This window comes from Coregonus lavaretus (genome assembly GCF_964263955.1).
Source record: "Coregonus lavaretus genome assembly, chromosome: 30".
NCBI lineage: Eukaryota > Metazoa > Chordata > Actinopteri > Salmoniformes > Salmonidae > Coregonus > Coregonus lavaretus.
Window position 1 is genome coordinate 12,433,414 of NC_140017.1, and position 20,250 is coordinate 12,453,663.

Sequence of the window (20,250 nt, forward strand, 5' to 3'; positions counted from 1 at the left end):
CAGAAAATATATATGGCTGGTTTTCCTGTCTAGGGGAGAGGGATTCGGTCGGTGGAGGTTTCGCTAGGATAAACTTTATTAAGAAAGTGTACGTAGAGGGTGTATTACGTAACAGCTTTGACAGTCAGTACTCTTGAACTGCAAGGCCACAGGAGAGAGGGGAATGTAGCTGGGTTCTGACCACAAAGCACCAGTTTCTCCTGACACCAACCTAGCTATCCATCTATGAAATGATCTAATCTTCATATCTAGCTCTCCATCCATCACTTTTAACCGGAGGAGTTTGATCACAAAGCACGTAGCCAGTTTCTCCTGAGTCCTGACACTGAACCACCTATAATCCATCTAAATGAATCTCCCACGTTCTCTTCCTATCCAGGGTCGTATTCATTAGGCACCAAAACAGAAGAAAACGGACTGAAACAGGAAGGGACTACCCAAACTTGTCCAATAAGAAATTCTCGTTCTCCTTTTCCATTGCAAAACGTTTCGCAAAAAGTGTTCTGTATTGAATACCACCCAGTTCTCATTTCTATGCGGTATCTGTTTGTGTTGGTGTGTTTGCGCCACCACAGTGTTGCAATGGCAGACCTGTGTTTTGAGGCTGGGCCTGGATTCTTTGGCGCTGAGTGAGAGTGACGATGTTAATGAAACTGTCAGTCTGTCACAGCACCGAGGCAGCGCTCCAAGTCTTCCCCAACCCCACTGCATATCTTCCTATCACTGTCACCTCCGCAGCCTGGGGACTCCATAGAGATAGATGGAGGACTCATCATGGATATACCCAGTTTTAGCATGGACATTGCCACAGGACTTCCACCCTGCTTCTGCCATTTTTAAAGTAGTCAACTGGGTGGGGATTCCTATGGGTTGTAGCCTCAACTCATGCTGCCACAGACGCTATAATGGCACAGATCTAAAGATGAGTCCTCTATCTTTGTGTGACTCTGACTCTCTGGGGGAGGGGACTGTGAGGGAAGACTGTGGTTGTGTCCCAATAATCTCTGTTTCTTCCTGAAGTGTGCACTCGTTCACTACTCCTCACAAATGTAAAACCATTGGCTTGGTGAAGGCATAGGCTAGGAAGTTTCCACCATTTACTTTTACCAGTAATTTCATTTCCTTCTCATCTTATTTTTTGGGATTGAACACCCCACTGTGTTTGGCTCCTAACAGCGTGTTGTCCTCAGCCTGCTTTAAAACCCCTTTGAGGGGTGTGGTCACTTGAAACAATTCCCATGGAAAACCATCGATTTGAGTGATATTTCCACTACCCAATTCAAAATCCCAATTCAAAATCCCAATTCAACCCCTGGTTGTATGTCATAGTGTTTTTATAGACCAAATATGATGATTTGTACAGTTTCATTGGTTTGTTTAGTTGACTTCAAGGACACAGCATGTTATCAAAGGAGTGCTAGTGTGTGTGAACCAATGCTGCTGTGGATCTCCAGCTAACTGCACACTGAAAGAGCACTAATGAGGAAGACGTTGAGTAGCCCCTTTGAACAGGGTCGTATTCACTAGACCCCAAACGGAAGAAAACTGGGAGGGACTACCTGAACTTGTCCAATAAGAAATTCTCGTTTTTGGTTAGCAAAACCAGGTGCCCCATTCCCAGGGTCTCCCATCTTGTAAGGAGTGCATTAGAAGTTGTCCATACTAGTTTAGGTGGAATTAATAAAATATTTTGACCAACAGCAATATGACCTGTCATTCCTGAGTCTTCCAGTCTCTCCTTGAAAGTAGCACTCTGAGACTGCAATGAAAGCTCCTCATGCTATATGAGGCCCATTGTATACAATACTTTAGCCTGCAATAGATGACCTCACTATTGCCTCCCTCTCTCTCCCTGTCAGTAACTCCTGATTTAGAATCTCATTGGGAGGAAATGCTGTTTATTTTAGTGGCACACTGCAATGAGGGGCTGGCAGACAGAGAGACACTGACTACAGAGTGTCCCCTGAGAGACTAAATGTGCGGTCACCACTGCCTCTTATTGGGCGCACGGTTGCTTTTCTTTTTAATTGGCTGATCTGCTGTAGTGAGGAAAGGACTAGTTTGCGTAAAGGAAAAGTTTGGCAGAAAGAAAGTAGAGAACCTGTTGACTTTTGTTCTTGAAATGCCCTCTAACCCTTTGGTTGGGTCTGTGTTTTGGGCCGGACATGAATCCGATACCTTGTCCTTTTTGAAGGGGAATATTTTTTCTAACACAGCTGCCCGTAATGAGTGGGAAATTGAGAATGTTTTCACCTGCTAACGTAGAGCTATAGTTGTCACACCTGTCCGTCCACTTTCCCCTATACACACACGTGCGTGCACACACACACACACATCTTCACATGTGTCCCTCTTTTCCAAGCCTTGAGGGGGGAATCCATGGCAGTCAATCACCATCAAAACGTTAATATAAACTTGAAGTTGGCCACTGATACATGTCATAGCAATGTCATGGAAAATAGTGGTCTTGTTGAAATAGCTCTTCCCACGTCTGTCATCGTAAACCCTTATTGATTTCACTTCAGTAGGTTCTCACAGTCTCAGTATGTTTCCATGAAACATATTTCTACAGTAACACTTCCTATGAATACCTGCTTTGTAATGCATTATAAGCATTTATAACAAGCTATGCATTATAACGCATGATATATGCACTAATAGCAGTTCAATAATTCAATATACCCGAAGGTTATGCTTTAGAAGTGAGAGTGCGCAGGATACCCTGTTGTGCTTTGATACATATCTTGACTGTTTTAATCATTTCGCTTCCTTGCTAAATGGCCACTTTTGACCTCACTTGCGGCCATGGAAAACCCAGAAACTTCACAGTCAGCCTACAACCTTGAGAAAGCCCATGCCACTGTCACCTTTCAGTTCTGTAGTGAGTCACAATATGTTGTCACGTGTATGATCCCATAATGTCTGTGAAACCTAAAGGATCGATCTGTGCTCGCTCTCTTTCCCTCTCGGTATCCCTCCCTTTTTATTAACAAGACGAATGAGAGAATAGCGGAGGAGAGCCAGACAACTGATTCATAGTGGAAAAATGTTCAAAAGAGCAAAACTCTGAGTGGCTAACCGTGCTCTCCGTAGGAGCAGATTACACACGTATTTGTTTTTAGTTACACTGGCTTAAACGGAACCGGTGAAAAGGCCTATATTCTCCACTTTCCAACAGACATAAATCCCTCCCTATTCTTACTCTTATGCTGAGTTTAGATAGGTAGACTGCAAACCGGATGCCATTGTTTTCAATGAGAGACGTACGATAAATGTCGCTGAGGCTGGCGGTGAATGCCGTTAGCCGCCACGCGTAGACAGGACTTGCCGCCAGAGTTCAAATATTTCATATTTTGCGGTCTTCCGTAGTTGTTTTCTACCGGATGTTGATTTGCACTGTTTGTTTACTGAAATCACCATAGCAATGCGTGCTGGCTTGCTTTTGCCGTCAGTCTTTCTTGCTTTCTTGTGCGGCTATGCTGACTGGTATGACGTTTTTTGCGTCCCTCGTCTAAATGCAGCGTTAGTCTTACTCTTCTACTGAGATCATTTACCAGAGAAAAATGATCAAGAAGTGACCGTTTATAAAGAAGCCTTTTATTAATGTTTTAACTCTTCGACCCCCCCCCCCCCCTCCAGTCCAATCTGAAAAGGCTAATAACATGAAATTCTATTATGTAATAATATAGCAGGATACTATGGCTAAAGACCACTTACAGTTGATTCCGTATAGCAACATAACCACTTACACTTCACTCACTGTAACTGTAATGGATGATATGTTAATCTGTTATACATTACAGACTTAAAGATGCTGAAAATGCAAATTAACCCATTCAGCTGCTTGGTCCATACGCCATTCATATGGCTTTTATATATCACAATTTAGACCTTTTAAGCAACCAAAGGGCAACGCTAAGGTCAGGCAAAGGGCAAGCTTTGTTTTATGGTTATGCAGCAGACCCACTCATTCCCCTTAGCCACACCCGGTTGTTCACTACTCTGTGTAGATGAGAGAGAGAGAGAGAGTGGGTGGGTGAGGGAAGTGGCGAGAGAACACAGCAGTAGGCCTAGCCGGATTCCCAGCTCCTTTGTTTTCTCTATAGGATTTGGAAAAGGTGACAGCATGCTGGTAGCGGAATGTACTGTAGGTAGCGCAGGGGTGTTGGTGTGTTCAACAAGGACGTGTGTGGTGGGAAGGGGCAGAGGGTGGGGAGGCAGGAAAACACTGTAAAAGCCCCATTTGAAGAACAATGAAGTAATGGAGAGAGAGGTGGTGTTGGGAGAACTCTGAGAGAAGGGGAAACCGAAGCGGGAGAAAAGGGGTTCCTCTCCCTGTCATAGAGAGAAATCCCTCCCTGTGTTAAGAAGAAAGTTGGCCCTGTTCCATTGTTTCATGAAATTGTTTCCCCATAGAAATAAAATCAATAGAACGGTCGTCCCACCCATCATTAACTTAGATGGGGTGTCCATTCTAGGAATTCAATTTCTATGGCTTTCCCCTGGCTGTTGGAGTCTGAAATTACTGTTGCGAGTCAGAATAGTAGAATAGACAAGGTGCAATTTCAACATTTTCATTGTGCATCAGAAGTTTTTCTCTAATGTTAGTTACTGATAGTCAATCAATTAGCCCATGTCAGCTAAAATGTTTTAGATTGCTAAATGAACTTGTTATCGTGGTCGAATTACCAGTCGGGTGCCCCCCATTGATTTTGTAAGTCAGTCTCATGGATGTGGGTATGCAGACCCGCAAGCAACTGCGCCCCCTCATGATGAGTTCAGATTTGTTGTGGCCCCCAACCCCTCAAAGTTACCCATCCCTTGATTAGATGGCCAGATAACAGGCTTCTCACTAACGAGCCCAACGAGCCCTGGGAGAAAGAGGGTTCCTAATTATCTCCCTGTCAGAGAGAGAACTCCCTCCCTGTGTTAAAAAGAAAGAGAAGAATGTCCGTAGAATGGTCCACACATCGTGGCATCATTAGGGAAAGGGAAAGGCGGATACCTAGTCAGTTGTACAACTGAATGCATTCAACTGAAATGTGTCTTCCGCATTTAACCCAACCCCTCTGAATCAGAGAGGTGCGGGGGGCTGCCTCAATCGACATCCATGTCATAGGCGCCCGGGGAACAGTGGGTTAACTGCCTTGCTCAGGGGCAGAACGACAAATGTACGTACATACCCCAACCAGAAGCCATGGATTACAGGCAACATCCGCACTGAGCTAAAGGGTAGAGCTGCCACTTTCAAGGAGCGGGACTCTAACCCGGAAGCTTATAAGAAATCCCGCTATGCACTCCGACAAACCATCAAACAGGCAAAGCGTCAATACAGGACTAAGATCGAATCGTACTACACTGGCTCCGACGCTCGTCGGATGTGGCAGGGCTGGCAAACTATTACAGACTACAAAGGGAAGCACAGCTGCGAACTGCCCAGTGACACGAGCCTACCAGACGAGCTAAATTACTTCTATGCTTTCTTCGAGGCAAGCAACACTGAAACATGCATGAGAGCATCAGCTGTTCTGGACGACTGTGTGATCACGCTCTCCGTAGCCGGTGTGAGTAAGACCTTTAAACAGGTCAACATTCACAAGGCTGCAGGGCCAGACGGATTACCAGGACGTGTACTCCGAGCATGCGCTGACCAACTGGCAAGTGTCTTCACTGACATTTTCAACCTCTCCCTGTCTGAGTCTGTAATACCAACATGTTTCAAGCAGACCACCATAGTCCCTGTGCCCAAGAACACTAAGGTAACCTGCCTTAGTCCCCTGTAGCTCAGTTGGTAGATCATGGAGCTTGCAACGCCAGGGTTATGGGTTCGTTTCCCACCGGGGGCCTGTATGAAAATGTATGCACTCACTTAACTGTAAGTCACTCTGGATAAGAGTGTCTGCTAAATGACTAAAATGTAAATGTAAATGACTACCGACCCGTAGCACTCGCATCTGTAGCCATGAAGTGCTTTGAAAGGCTGGTCATGGCTCATATCAACACCATTATCCCAGAAACCCTAGACCCAGCCCCAACAGATCCACAGATGATGCAATCTCTATTGCGCTCCACACTGCCCTTTCACACCTGGACAAAAGGAACACCTATGTGAGAATGCTATTCATTGACTACAGCTCAGCATTCAACACCATAGTGCCCTCAAAGCTCATCACTAAGCTAAGGACCCTGGGACTAAACACCTCTCTCTGCAACTGGATCCTGGACTTCCTGATGGGCCGCCCCCAGGTGGTAAGGGTAGGTAAAAACACATCTGCCACGCTGATCCTCAACACGGGGGCCCCTCAGGGGTGCGTGCTCAGTCCCCTCCTGTACTCCTTGTTCACTCATGACTGCATGGCCAGGCACGACTCCAACACCATCATTAAGTTTGCCGATGACACAACAGTGGTAGGCCTGATCAGACAGCCTATAGGGAGGAGATCAGAGACCTGGCCGTGTGGTGCTAGGACAACAACCTCTCCCTCAACGTGATCAAGACAAAGGAGATGATTGTGGACTACAGGAAAAAGAAGAGAACCGAGCATGCCCCCATTCTAATCGACGAGGCTGTAGTGGAACAGGTTGAGAGCTTCAAGTTCCTTGGTGTCCACATCACCAACAAACTAACGTGGTCCAAGCACACCAAGACAGTCGTGAAGAGGGCACGACAAAACCTATTCCCCCTAAGGAGACTGAAAAGATTTGGCATGGGTCCTCAGATCCTCAAAAGGTTCTACAGCTGCACCATCAAGAGCATCCTAACTGGTTGCATCACTGCCTGATATGGCAACTGCTCGGCCACTGACCGCAAGGCACTACAGAGGGTAGTGCGCACGGCCCAGTAAATCACTGGGGCCAAGCTTCCTGCCATCCAGGACCTCTATACCAGGCAGTGTCAGAGGAAGGCCCTCAAAATTGTCAAAGACTCCAGCAACCCTAGTCATAGACTGTTCTCTCTGCTACCGCAGGGCAAGCGGTACCGGAGCGCCAAGTCTAGGTCCAAGAGACTTCTAAGCAGCTTCTACCCCCAAGCCATAAGTCTCCCGATCATCTAATCAAATGGCTACCCAGACTAAATGGCTAATGGCTACCCCCCCCCCCCCTTTACGCTGCTGCTACTCTCTGTTTATTATCAATGCATAGTCACTTTAACAACTCTACCTACATGTACATATTACCTCAATTACCTCGACTAACCGGTGCCCCCACACATTGACTCGGTACCGGTACCCCCTGTATATAGCCTCGCTATTGTTATTTTTACTGCTGCTCTTAATTATCTGTTACTTTTATTTCGTATTATTTTATATTGTATTCTTTTGTGTTTTTATTTATTTTTGGTATTATTTCTTAACTGCATTGTTGGTTAAGGGCTTGTAAGTAAGCATTTCACTGTTGTATTCAGCGCATGTGACCTGATTTGATTTGATTTGAAATGGTTACCTTGTCAGCTCAGGGATTCGATCCAGCAAACTTTCGGTTACTGGACCAACGCTCCTACCTGCCGCCCCATAATTATATTTCTATGGCTTTCCCCTGGCTGTTGGAGCGATTTAGATACCCAGATAACAGGCTTCTCACTAACGAGCCCAACGAAGCCTGGGAGAGAGACTTCTCTCAGCGCAGCACCGCCCCGAGACGGATCACTTTTTCCCCAGGAACTGCAGGTTCTTTGTTTTCCCCCCTGGCCATGTGAAATGAAGGCCACCAAGGCTCAGGGCCCATATTCCAAAAGCCTCTTATAGTCGAAGTGCTGATCTAGGATCAGGTCACCCCTCTCCATATCGTATTTCATTATGATCTGAAAAGGCAGAAAGTATTCTAGATGAGCCCTCCTACTCTGAGACTGTGAATACGGGCCTACGACTTGAAGGGGGGATGGTGGAGGAGAGAAAGGAGATGGAGGGGTGGTGGTGACCACAAACTACCTAAAGACCCTCAGAGGGATACAGTGTGAATGAAGTGAGAGTTAAAAAGGCCAGAGTGAAGGCTTGAGTCATCACTCCGTAAAGGTTACAGATGTAATTGGAGCCAACCGAGAGCCATTTGCATTGCTCTCTACGTAGTTCTATGTACATTTGTGCGGCTGAATTTTTGGAATGCAAAGGGACCTCCGTCTGCTCCTTTTGCATAGACTGCTTACTTACAGCCCTTAACCAACAATGTTTTATTTTACTTTTTTATTAAAAAAATAAATGCAAAAAGTAAAATAAAACAACAAGAAAAAAGTGTTGAGAAAAAAAGAGCAGAAGTAAAATAAAATAACAGTAGGGAGGCTATATATATATATATATATATATATATATATATCTACAGGGGGGGTACCGGTGCAGAGTCAATGTGCGGGGGCACCGGCTAGTTGAGGTAATATGTACATATGGATAGAGTTAAAGTGACTATGCATAAATAATTAACAGAGTAGCAGCAGCGTAAAAAGATGGGATGGGGGTGGGGGGGCAGTGCAAATAGTCCGGGTAGACATAATTAGCTGTTCAGGAGTCTTATGGCTTGGGGGTAGAAGCTGTTGAGAAGTCTTTTGGACCTAGACTTGGCACTCCGGTACCGCTTGCCGTGCGGTAGCAGAGAGAACAGTCTATGACTAGGGTGGCTGGAGTCTTTGACAATTTTGAGGGCCTTCCTCTGACACCGCCTGGTATAGAGGTCCTGGATGGCAGGAAGCTTTACCCCAGTGATGTACTGGGCCGTATGCACTACCCTCTGTAGTGCCTTGCGGTCGGAGGCCGAGCAGTTGCCATATCAGGCGGTGATGCAACCAGTCAGGATGCTCTCGATGGTGCAGCTGTAGAATTTTTTTGAGGATCTGAGGACCCATGCCAAATCTTTTCAGTCTCCTGAGGGGGAATAGGCTTTGTCGTGCCCTCTTCACGACTGTCTTGGTGTGTTTGGACCATGATAGTTTGTTGGTGATGTGGACACCAAGGAACTTGAAGCTCTCAACCTGTTCCACTACAGCCCCGTCGATGAGAATGGGGGCGTGCTCAGTCCTCTTTTTTTCCCTGTAGTCCACAATCATCTCCTTTGTCTTGGTCACGTTGAGGGAGAGGTTGTTATCCTGGCACCACATGGCCAGGTCTCTGACCTCCTCCCTATAGGCTGTCTCATCGTTGTCAGTGATCAGGCCTACCACTGTTGTGTCGTCGGCAAACTTAATGATGGTGTTGGAATCATGCCTGGCCATGCAGTCATGGGTGAACAGGGAGTACAGGAGGGGACTGAGCACGCACCCCTGAGGGGCCCCCGTGTTGAGGATCAGTGTGACAGATGTGTTGTTTCCTACCCTTACCACCTGGGGGCGGTCCGTCAGGAAGTCCAGGATCCAGTTGCAGAGGGAGGTGTTTAGTCCCAGGATCCTTAGCTTAGTGATGAGCTTTGAGGGCACTACGGTGTTGAATGCTGAGCTGTAGTCAATGAATAGCATTCTCACGTAGGTGTTCCTCTTGTCCAGGTGGGAAAGGGCAGTGTGGAGTGCAATAGAGATTGCATCATTCATCTGTGGATCTGTTGGGGCGGTATAAAAATTGGAGTGGGTCTAGGGTTTCATGACCAGCCTTTCAAAGCACTTCATGGCTACAGATGTCAGTGCTACGGGTCGGTAGTCATTTAAGCAGGTTATCTTAGTGTCCTTGGGCATGGGGACTATGATGGTCTGCTTGAAACATGTTGGTATTACAGACTCAGTCAGGGACATGTTGAAAATGTCAGTGAAGACACTTGCCAGTTGGTCAGCACATGCTCGGAGTACACGTCCTGGTAATCCGTCTGGCCCTGCGGCCTTGTGAATGTTGACCTGCTTAAAAGTCTTACTCACATTGGCTACGGAGAGCGTGATCACATAGTAATCCGGAACAGCTGGTGCTCTCATGCATGCTTCAGTGTTGCTTGCCTCGAAGCAAGCATAGAAGTAGTTTAGCTCGTCTCGAAGTCTTGTCACTGGGCAGCTCGCGGCTGTGCTTCCCTTTGTAGTCCGTAATAGTTTTCAAGCCCTGCCACATCCGACGAGCGTCAGAGCCGGTGTAGTACGATTCAATCTTAGTCCTGTACTGACTCTTTGCCTGTTTGATGGTTCGTCGGAGGGCATAGCAGGATATCTTATAAGCGTCCGGGTTAGAGTCCCGCTCCTTGAAAGCGGCAGCTCTACCCTTTAGCTCAGTGCGGATGTTGCCTGTAATCCATGGTTTCTGGTTAAGGGTATGTACGTACGGTCACTGTGTGAACGACGTCATCGATGCACTTAATGATGAAGCCGGTGACTGATGTGGTGTACTCCTCAATGCTATCTGAAGAATCCCGGAACATGTTCCAGTCTGTGCTAGCAAAACAGTCCTGTAGCTTAGCATCTGCGTCATCTGACCACATTTTTATTAACCGAGTCACTGGTGCTTCCTGCTTTAGTTTTTGCTTATAAGCAGGAATCAGGAGGATAGAGTTATGGTCAGATTTGCCAAATGGAGGGCAAGGGAGAGCTTTGTATGCGTCTCTGCGTGTGGAGTAAAGGTGGTCTAGAGTTTTTTTTTTTTTTTTTTTTTTCTCTGGTTGCACATTTAACATGCTGATAGAAATGAGGCAGAACGGATTTAAGTTTCCCTGCATTAAAGTCCCCGGCCACTAGCAGCGCTGCCTCTGGATGAGCGTTTTCCTGTTCACTTATGGCCTTATACTCTCTTGGTAAATAGTGTGGTCTACAGCTTATCATGAGATACTCTACCTCAGGCGAGCAAAACCTTGAGACTTCCTTAGTATTTGATTTTGTGCACCAGCTGTTGTCTTACCGGAGTCAGCCGTTCTATCCTGCCGATGTAGCGTATAGCCCGCTAGCTGTATGTTGTCCATGTCGTCGTTCAGCCACGACTTGGTGAAACATAATATATTACAGTTTTTAATGTCCCGTTGGTAGGATAACCGTAATCTTAGGTCATCTAATTCATTCTCAAATGATTGAACATTGGCTAATAGGATTGATGGAAGAGGCAGTTTGCTCGCCGTCGGATCCTTACAAGGCACCCCGACCTACGTCCACGATATCTCCGTCTCTTTCTCATGCGAATGACGGGGATTTGGGCCTTGTCGGGTGTCTGTAGGATATCCTTCGCGTCCGACTTGTTAAAGAAAAAACTTTGTCCAATACGAGGTGAGTAATCGCTGTCCTGATATCCAGAAGCTCTTTTTGGTCATAAGAGACGGTGGCAGAAACATTATGTACAGAATAAATTACAAATAACGCGGAAAAACACACATAATAGTACAATTGGTTAGAGGGCTGTAAAACGGCAGCCATCCTCTCCGGCGCCACTATGTATAACTGTTGCGAAAAGCAGACAGACAGAGGCTGGATGGATGGAGAGAGAGTGGGAGGATGTAAAGAAGGAGGGATGGAGAAGAATGAGGAGGAAGGGGGAGTAGGGTGGGGTACTGTGAAGCAGGGAGTTGTTTTTGGAATGTTAGGGAGTACAGTGATGATGATGATGATGATGGATAAGGAATGGAATCACTTCCTGGCACCACACACACACATCCCTCCCCTCGTTCCTCTCCAGTCTCCTCTCCTCCTCAGCTACACTTGCACGTACTGTCCGTTTCATCCCTCCTCTCTCTCTGTTTTTCTCCTCTATGATACAAGCCGTATTGTCAACAGCTGCCTCACCTAGCCCTTAATTAGGAGGAGAAGCACCTCTCTCCCTCTCTCTATCCCCTGGGCCGGGGCTCTACTGTGTCAATAACACAACAACATATGCAGCTGCGCTGTAGAATGTGTGTGTGGTAATGAACATGGACAATAAACGTGCGTGCGTTCAGTGCGTATATGTGTGGACCCGTGTGTGCTGGCATAATCAACTGTGCGTTCCCTGCTATGTTGATGCATCCACAGCCTAGTGACAGATCTGTGTGGTACTGTATAGTGAGCCATGGATCTGGGTAACATTCGTGATCTGATGCGTAAAACTCAAGCCTCCATCGTAGAAAACCAGTTTCTGGGCAAACGCATTGACGAGCTGAAGGATGTAAGTGTTTGAATGAACTATTATTTTTAGATTGGGGATTTTAGCCTGGGTGGAGCCTGTAAGACTTTGGTCGAAGTGCAAACTTTTTGGGGGGTTGGGTTTTCCTCCACTTCTAGTTCTAGCTTGCACAAGATTACAAAGTGAGTTGTTTTCTAAGGAGTGCTCTTTGGTATGGAACACTGCAAAACTCCAGTTTCTACAATAACTTTCTGTCTGTGTATGTTATTGATTGTGAGGGAGAATGCTCTTGTGCTAACTATTCTTTGTTATAGTTTTTAATGGAAATGGGTACCTTTTGTGAAGCGTGAAGTGTCTTGAGGTACGTAGCTAGATTCCCGGGCTGTTATGAGCGCTTACTTGTCAGGCATAAATGAACACATTGAGAGATACTCACACGCAACGTTGATTCAACTTAACCAGGGTCTGCTTAGAATGTCTCTTTTGGTATTTTTTTGGTTCTCTCTCCTGCCTTATTTTTATACCGATATATACACGGTTCCTATTGCTGACCTCCCTCTCCTCCCTCTAGGCGGTGGGTAGTGACGGGGTGCGGATCACGATGGAGAGTGCCCTGACGGCCAGGGACCGGGTGGGGGTGCAGGACTTTGTCCTGCTGGAGAACTACACCAGCGAGGCGGCCTTCATCGAGAACCTCCGCAAGCGCTTCAAGGAGAACCTCATCTATGTAAGACGCCTACCCATTTACTCTCACCTCCATATTCATTAGATAGCAAAACGGGAAGGACTACCTGAACTTGTCCAATAAACAACGCTCGTTTTTGTATTCCGTTGCATAACATGTTGCTGTGTATGTAGATGCATCCCACCATTCCCCCACTGTGTTGTCACCTCAAAGACACCATGAACTCTCTCTTTCTCGCTCTCTCAGACATACATCGGCTCAGTCCTGGTGTCGGTGAACCCCTACAAGGATCTGGAGATCTACACCAAGAACCACATGGAGCGCTACCGAGGTGTCAACTTCTACGAGGTTTCTCCCCACATGTGAGTAACCTGACCCCGGGTATCACAACCCACCATCTCTCCCCCTTCACTTCTCCCATCCCAGTTGACTCAGTCATGAACTAACAGTTAAGTAACAGGGGGTTTTCTGAGTGTCTGCTCGGCATACATTACATTGGGCCTTTTTGTTTGATGAGATGCTAGGCGAAGAGGGAATTCCTTGCTCTGACTCTCTCACCACGCCATGCGCTCAACATTCCCGGCTTCGCTGCTCCTCGACTCCTTGTTTTTTCCGTTCTACTCGACCATGTAGCCAAATGTTTTCTGTCTGAGGGGGAAAAGACAAATGTGTTTTGGAAGGGAGGGAATACGGAGGAGAGATAGAGAGATGAATTGGCGACGGGGTGAAGGTATGAGGGGTGGGGGGATGGTGCTTGGTGGTACCAGAGGGGTGTTCCTCCTAGGAGGAGATTTCCCTGCCCCAGGCCTGACCCCCTTTATCCCTCTTTCGGGGATAGGGGTCTTGTGGAGGGGTTGACGTTGGCGCTAACGTTATCTCAATTCTATGTTTCAGGGAAAGGGGATACCTAGTCAGTTGCACAACTGAATGCATTCAACTGAAATGTGTCTTCCGCATTTAACCCAACCTCTCTGAATCAGACGCCTGTCATGTGGCAAAACCGGCTGAATAAACATAGAGCCCCTCTGATATTACATGGCGAAAATGAGTCATCATAACAGGCTGAATAAACATATTACATGGCGAAAATGAATCATCATAACAGGCTGAATAAACATATTACATGGCGAAAATGAATCATCATAACAGGCTGAATAAACATATTACATGGTGAAAATGAATCATCATAACAGGCTGAATAAACATATTACATGGTGAAAATGAGTCATCGAAGCAGGATCATCATATCTCACTTACTGTATGGTATAAAATGGGATGTTATTTAAAAGGGTAGAATCAGAATCAACTTTATTCACCAAGTACATTTGCATGGACCAGGAATTTGACCTGGTGAAATGGTGCGGACAATAAAAACAATATACAGACAAAATATAGACGAAATAATTTAAATGTAATCTAATCCAAACTTTGTATCAGCACACATTTGCATTGGAAATTGTTGAAAGTAGTCCTTATGCATATAGTTTTTGTGGAATTGTCCATATACAAGATGGATACAGTAAAAACAGAACAACTACACATAATAAGAAAGTATATAATAAACAAATGAGCAGTTGAGGATATACAATATGAAGTGTGGAAATATCCCATCCACTCCGCTGTATCCCATCCACTCCGCTGTATCCCATCCACTCCACTGTATCCCATCCACTCCACTGTATCCCATCCACTTCAAATTGAAGGTCATCAAATCAAACTGTATTTGTCACATGCGCCACATACAACAGGTGTAGACCTTACAGTGAAATGCTTACTTACAAGCCCTTAACTTTATTTTTCCAGCTACGCGGTGTCTGACAACTCCTACCGGTCCATGCGGACGGAGCGTAAGGACCAGTGCATCCTCATCTCGGGGGAGAGTGGTGCCGGCAAGACGGAGGCGTCAAAGAAGATCCTGCAGTACTACGCCGTGACCTGTCCCGCCAGCGACCAGGTCGAGACGGTCAAGGATCGCCTGCTGCAGTCCAACCCTGTCCTAGAGGTGAACACTATGGGGGGTGGGGGTGGAAATCCATGTAATCTGTCGCATGTTCCTGGCTTGGTCCAGTCTAAAACGAGACATCATATTTGTGTGTGTGTGTGTGTATGCGGGCTCTCCTAGTGTGTACTGTATTGAGCTGTGATGTGTTTTGGCTGTGCTGGATGGGCTGTAGACTAGTTGGATTCCAGACAGATGGGGATCACAGCAGAGCAGATCAGTACAGACAGACTGCCCTGTAATCTAGCCCCGTGTCACAGCCACAGCCCAACACACCATCTAACTGTCTGACACCACTTTAACACATCTGTCTACCTCTCCCCCTCTCCCCCTCTCCGTCCTCTCTCCTGTCTCCTACTCTTTTCTCTCTTCTTGCTTTGTGGACCTCCCCTCTTTCATCCTCTCCCCCTTGTGTCTCCCACCCCTTGTGTCTCCCACCCCTTGTGTCTCCCTCCCCTTGTGTCTCCCTCCCCTTGTGTCTCCCTCCCCTTGTGTCTCCCTCCCCTTGTGTCTCCCTCCCCTTGTGTCTCCCTCCCCTTGTGTCTCCCTCTCTTTGTCCCTATGTGTGTGAACCCCAGGCTTTTGGAAATGCCAAAACGTTGCGCAACGATAACTCCAGCCGCTTCGGCAAATACATGGACATCCAGTTTGACTTCAAGGTGAGTGGTCACACACACACTCTAACAGAGTATGTTCCTTTAAGGGGGATACCAGTACATAAACACTGCCAGTCCTTCCATATTAACTTGTACAATATGTTTGTTTTTCCACTCCGACGTTACTGTATTCTCCATGGGGCGCGTTCGTTTCATGGGGCGTATACACCTGCATGTGGTTTTGTGTCCTTGTGTGGCCCTGTGTCTGTCTCAGTATCCCTGCATCACCACCCTCTCCCCCTTTCCCCGGTTCCCTCTCTCCCGGCGGCAGGGTGCTCCAGTGGGGGGCCACATCCTCAACTACCTGCTGGAGAAGTCGCGGGTGGTGCACCAGAACCATGGAGAGAGGAACTTCCACATCTTCTACCAGCTGATTGAGGGGGGTGAGGAGGACCTGCTGCGGCGCCTGGGCCTGGAGAAGAACCCCCAGCAGTACCAGTACCTCGTCAAGGTGGGACACACCAGAGTTTCACTATATGGTTGGGTCTCGAATGGGACACTGTTCCCTAGTGCTCAACTTTGGACCAGAGCCTGTGTCTAGCTGTTTGGGTCTCAAGTAGGGTTATCTACCCCCCCACCTTGTCACAACACAACTGATTGGCTCAAATGCATTAAGAAGGGAAGCAATTCCACAAATTAACTTTTAACAAGGCACACCTGTTAATTGAAATGCATTCCAGGTGACTACCTCATGAAGCTGGATGAGAGAAGGCTAAGAGTGTGCAAAGCTGTCATCAAGACAAAGGGTGGCTATTTGAAGAATCTCAATTATAAAATATATTTTGATTTGTTTAACACTTTTTTGGTTACTACATGATTCCATATGTGTTATTTCATAGTTTTGATGTCTTCACTATTATTCTACAATGTAGAAAATAGTAAAAATAAAGAAAAACCCTTGAATGAGTAGGTGTGTCCAAACTTTTGACTGGTACTGTACATGTATGGCCTGTTGAGATAAACATGAACCTGCCTATTTTTCAAAAACGTCTGAAATCTCTTCATAGAGCAGCTTGGTAGAGGTTTTGTTTAACTAACACCTTACTTTTGTAATTGTCTTACTAACACAAGCATTTGTTGTCTCTTACTAGCGCTGATTTAGCTGTTGGCTTCTTTGTTGAGGAATTGTTTTACTTGCAATGTAGAATGATGGTGTTTTGTCTCTAACAGTGTTTTGTCTGCGTTGGTCTCTCAGGGGAACTGTCCCAAGGTGAGCTCCATCAACGACCGCAGCGACTGGAAGGTGGTGAGGAAAGCTCTGTCAGTCATCGGCTTCAACGAGGACGAGGTGGAGGTAAGGACCTGTTATTACAACACAGAGACACACGGACATGATGTCAGCCACTGAGGTAGTGTGTTGTTGATTACCCTAAATACTACCACTGAATACTTATTCCATTTGACTGTCTGACCAATCATGTCGGTGCTTTGGGTGCCACCCTCTGTTTTGTTATTGTAGTTGTACAGTAGCATTCTGTATGCCCTTTTGTTCTGCAGTCTTGTGTATATAGTCAGGTTGTGTGTGACTGTCTATATTGACCACTAAAGTGATCTTATCTTATATGTGAGTGTGTTGGGATAGGGGGTGAAGAGCGGGTGTGTTTGTGTGTGATGAGAGCGCTAATTTATGTGGGTGTCTCTTGCGTTTCATGACTGTAGCCTGGGCTTGGGGCAAGAGCTCAGTATGTCTCAGTTCAGAGAGGGAAGGGGGAGAGAGCAGGTGGTTTTCTATAGTATGCAGTACTCACACACCCACAAAAGAGGCCAACTTCACTATATGTTGTCTATGCCTGCATGTGGGGGGACGATGGTTGGCCCCCTTTTAGTTTAATTATATTTTATAACTCTCTTCAAGTCCAAGATAGCCTAATCTAATACTTGCAGTCATCAAGATAGCTTTCTCTTTAGCACATCACAATAAAATGTGTATAATCTTATCATGTCTAATCTTCACATGGCTTCTCTCTCTCTCTTTTTCCCTCTCTCTCTCTCTCTGTCTCTCTCACTCTCCTCCCTCTCGCTCTCTCCCTCTCTCCTTCTCTCTCTTTCTCTCTCTCTCTCTCTGTCTCTCCCCTATCTCTCTCTCTCTCTCTCTGTCTTTCTCTCTCCCCCATCTCTCTCTCGCCGTCTCTCTCTCTCCCTCTCTCCTTCTCTCTCTCTCTCTCTCTCTCTGTCTCTCTCCCCTATCTCTCTCTCTCTCTCTCTCTCTCTCTCTCTCGTTCTCTCTCCCCCATCTCTCTCTCTCTCGCCGTCTCTCTCTCTCTGTGTAGGAGCTGTTAAACATTATTGCCAGTGTTCTTCACTTGGGGAACATTCAGTATGGAGGAGAGGACAGCGGCAATGCCTACATCACTACAGACACACAGATCAAATACCTGGCGAGGGTATGACCTCTCCCCCTTACTACAGTGTCCCCATGGGGACACTACTCATACTATATTATACTCAGTCAATCATGTACCCTGTCAATACTCCATCATAACACATTACTCTCTTCATAACTCGATAATGTCACCATTCAGTGGCTCAATAGGATAAATAACACTGATACTGGTGTTGAATGAATTTGGATGTCTGTTAATGTTTTGTTGTTCATTTGGAAGTGTGTTAATGTTTTGTTGTTGTTGACGTTGCAGTTACTAGGTGTGGATGGTTTGGTCCTGAAAGAAGCTCTAACACACAAAAAGATCATCGCCAAAGGGGAAGAGGTAGGCAGGAACCTTCTCTAAATGAATGCTCTTTATAATGCGCTCTGTGAGAACGGTTCCCACATTCTATATTCAACATATAATGGCTCCTCAGTACCTCGGCAAGTGAGGAATTGTAGAATAACTATTTCCATTCTTCTCTATGTGTGTGTGTGTGTGCATGTCTGTCTGTGTGTCCATGTCTGATCTGTCTGTGTCCGTCCTCCAGCTGAAGAGCCCTCTGAACCTGGAGCAGGCAGCGTCGGCGCGGGACGCTTTGTCTAAGGCCGTGTACGGCCGCACCTTCACCTGGCTCGTCAACAAGATCAACGTCTCCCTGGCTTACAAGGTAACACACACACACACACACACATTAACTAATGCCCCGTTAACTCCCCTCTTACCGCTGATCCCCTACATTGGCTGATATCCCTTTATCTATCCCAGTCTTCTGCCACTTCTGTCTCAGCCTGCACTTTTGACCTCTTAGCTGGCCATTTATAGTCAGTGGTAGTAGTACTCCCCCTTGTGGATGTGTTGTAATACTACATGTCAGACAGAGCAGTGCCGCTCATTCTGCAGCACTGCATTTCTGTATAGACTATTGTCTGATAGGGATTAGGTTAGTGTATATTTCAGCTGTGAGATACGCTCTAGTCGTAATGGCTCTAGTCCATGTCTGTGGTGAGGTCATCATTAGGCAGTGCTTATCATGCTTTATTAGGTATAAATGTTACCAAATAATGAACTACTCATTTATTCTTAGTCTGTTGGCTTACACTATTTATAAACAGTTTATGAATGCTCCTTCATGAAAGCTATTATAAAGAGTTAACTGTTTTCTTCTTCTAGGATGATACCTATAAGAATGCTTCAGTTATTGGTCTCCTGGATATCTATGGTTTTGAAGTCTTCCAGCACAACAGGTACCAGAGGAATATACAGTGGGGGAAAAAAGTATTTAGTCAGCCACCAATTGTGCAAGTTCTCCCACTTCAAAATATTAGAGAGGCCTGTAATTTTCATCATAGGTACACGTCAACTATGACAGACAAATTGAGAATTTATTTTGCAGAAAATCACATTGTAGGATTTTTAATGAATTTATTTGCAAATTATGGTGGAAAATAAGTATTTGGTCACCTACAAACAAGCAAGATTTCTGGCTCTCACAGACCCGTAACTTCTTCTTTAAGAGGCTCCTCTGTCCTCCACTCGTTACCTGTATTAATGGCACCTGTTTGAACTTGTTATCAGTATAAAAGACACCTGTCCTCAACCTCAAACAGTCACACTCCAAACTCCACTATGGCCAAGACCAAAGAGCTGTCAAAGGACACCAGAAACAAAATTGTAGACCTGCACCAGGCTGGGAAGACTGAATCTGCAATAGGTAAGCAGCTTGGTTTGAAGAAATCAACTGTGGGAGCAATTATTAGGAAATGGAAGACATACAAGACCACTGATAATCTCCCTCGATCTGGGGCTCCACGCAAGATCTCACCCCGTGGGGTCAAAATGATCACAAGAACGGTGAGCAAAAATCCCAGAACCACACGGGGGGACCTAGTGAATGACCTGCAGAGAGCTGGGACCAAAGTAACACACTACGCCGCCAGGGACTCAAATCCTGCAGTGAAAGACGTGTCCCCCTGCTTAAGCCAGTACATGTCCAGGCCCGTCTGAAGTTTGCTAGAGTGCATTTGGATGATCCAGAAGAGGATTGGGAGAATGTCATATGGTCAGATGAAGCCAAAATATAACTTTTTGGTAAAAACTCAACTCGTTGTGTTTGGAGGACAAATCATGCTGAGTTGCATCCAAAGAACACCATACCTACTGTGAAGCATGGGGGTGGAAACATCATGCTTTGGGGCTGTTTTTCTGCAAAGGGACCAGGACAACTGATCCGTGTAAAGGAAAGAATGAATGGGGCCATGTATCGTGAGATTTTGAGTGAAAACCTCCTTCCATCAGCAAGGGCATTGAAGATGAAACGTGGCTGGGTCTTTCAGCATGACAATGATCCCAAACACACCGCCCGGGCAACGAAGGAGTGGCTTCGTAAGAAGCATTTCAAGGTCCTGGAGTGGCCTAGCCAGTCTCCAGATCTCAACCCCATAGAAAATCTTTGGAGGGAGTTGAAAGTCCGTGTTGCCTAGCGACAACCCCAAAACATCACTGCTCTAGAGGAGATCTGCATGGAGGAATGGGCCAAAATAGCAGCAACAGTGTGTGAAAACCT

General features: G+C 46.1%; 1 protein-coding gene across 1 annotated transcript in view; it reads left to right on the plus strand.

Annotated features, from left to right (window-relative positions):
- Positions 1-20,250, plus strand: part of LOC311105972 (unconventional myosin-Ic-like) — a 53,233-nt gene that overhangs the window by 18,146 nt on the left and 14,837 nt on the right. The window contains exons 2-11 of the mRNA XM_084148216.1: positions 12,550-12,705; positions 12,910-13,025; positions 14,467-14,665; positions 15,241-15,321; positions 15,590-15,769; positions 16,514-16,654; positions 17,589-17,702; positions 17,955-18,026; positions 18,235-18,354; positions 18,858-18,931. Of these exons, the coding sequence (XP_084004342.1) occupies positions 12,550-12,705; positions 12,910-13,025; positions 14,467-14,665; positions 15,241-15,321; positions 15,590-15,769; positions 16,514-16,654; positions 17,589-17,702; positions 17,955-18,026; positions 18,235-18,354; positions 18,858-18,931 (1,253 nt within the window). The remainder of the gene's footprint in view (positions 1-12,549; positions 12,706-12,909; positions 13,026-14,466; positions 14,666-15,240; positions 15,322-15,589; positions 15,770-16,513; positions 16,655-17,588; positions 17,703-17,954; positions 18,027-18,234; positions 18,355-18,857; positions 18,932-20,250) is intronic.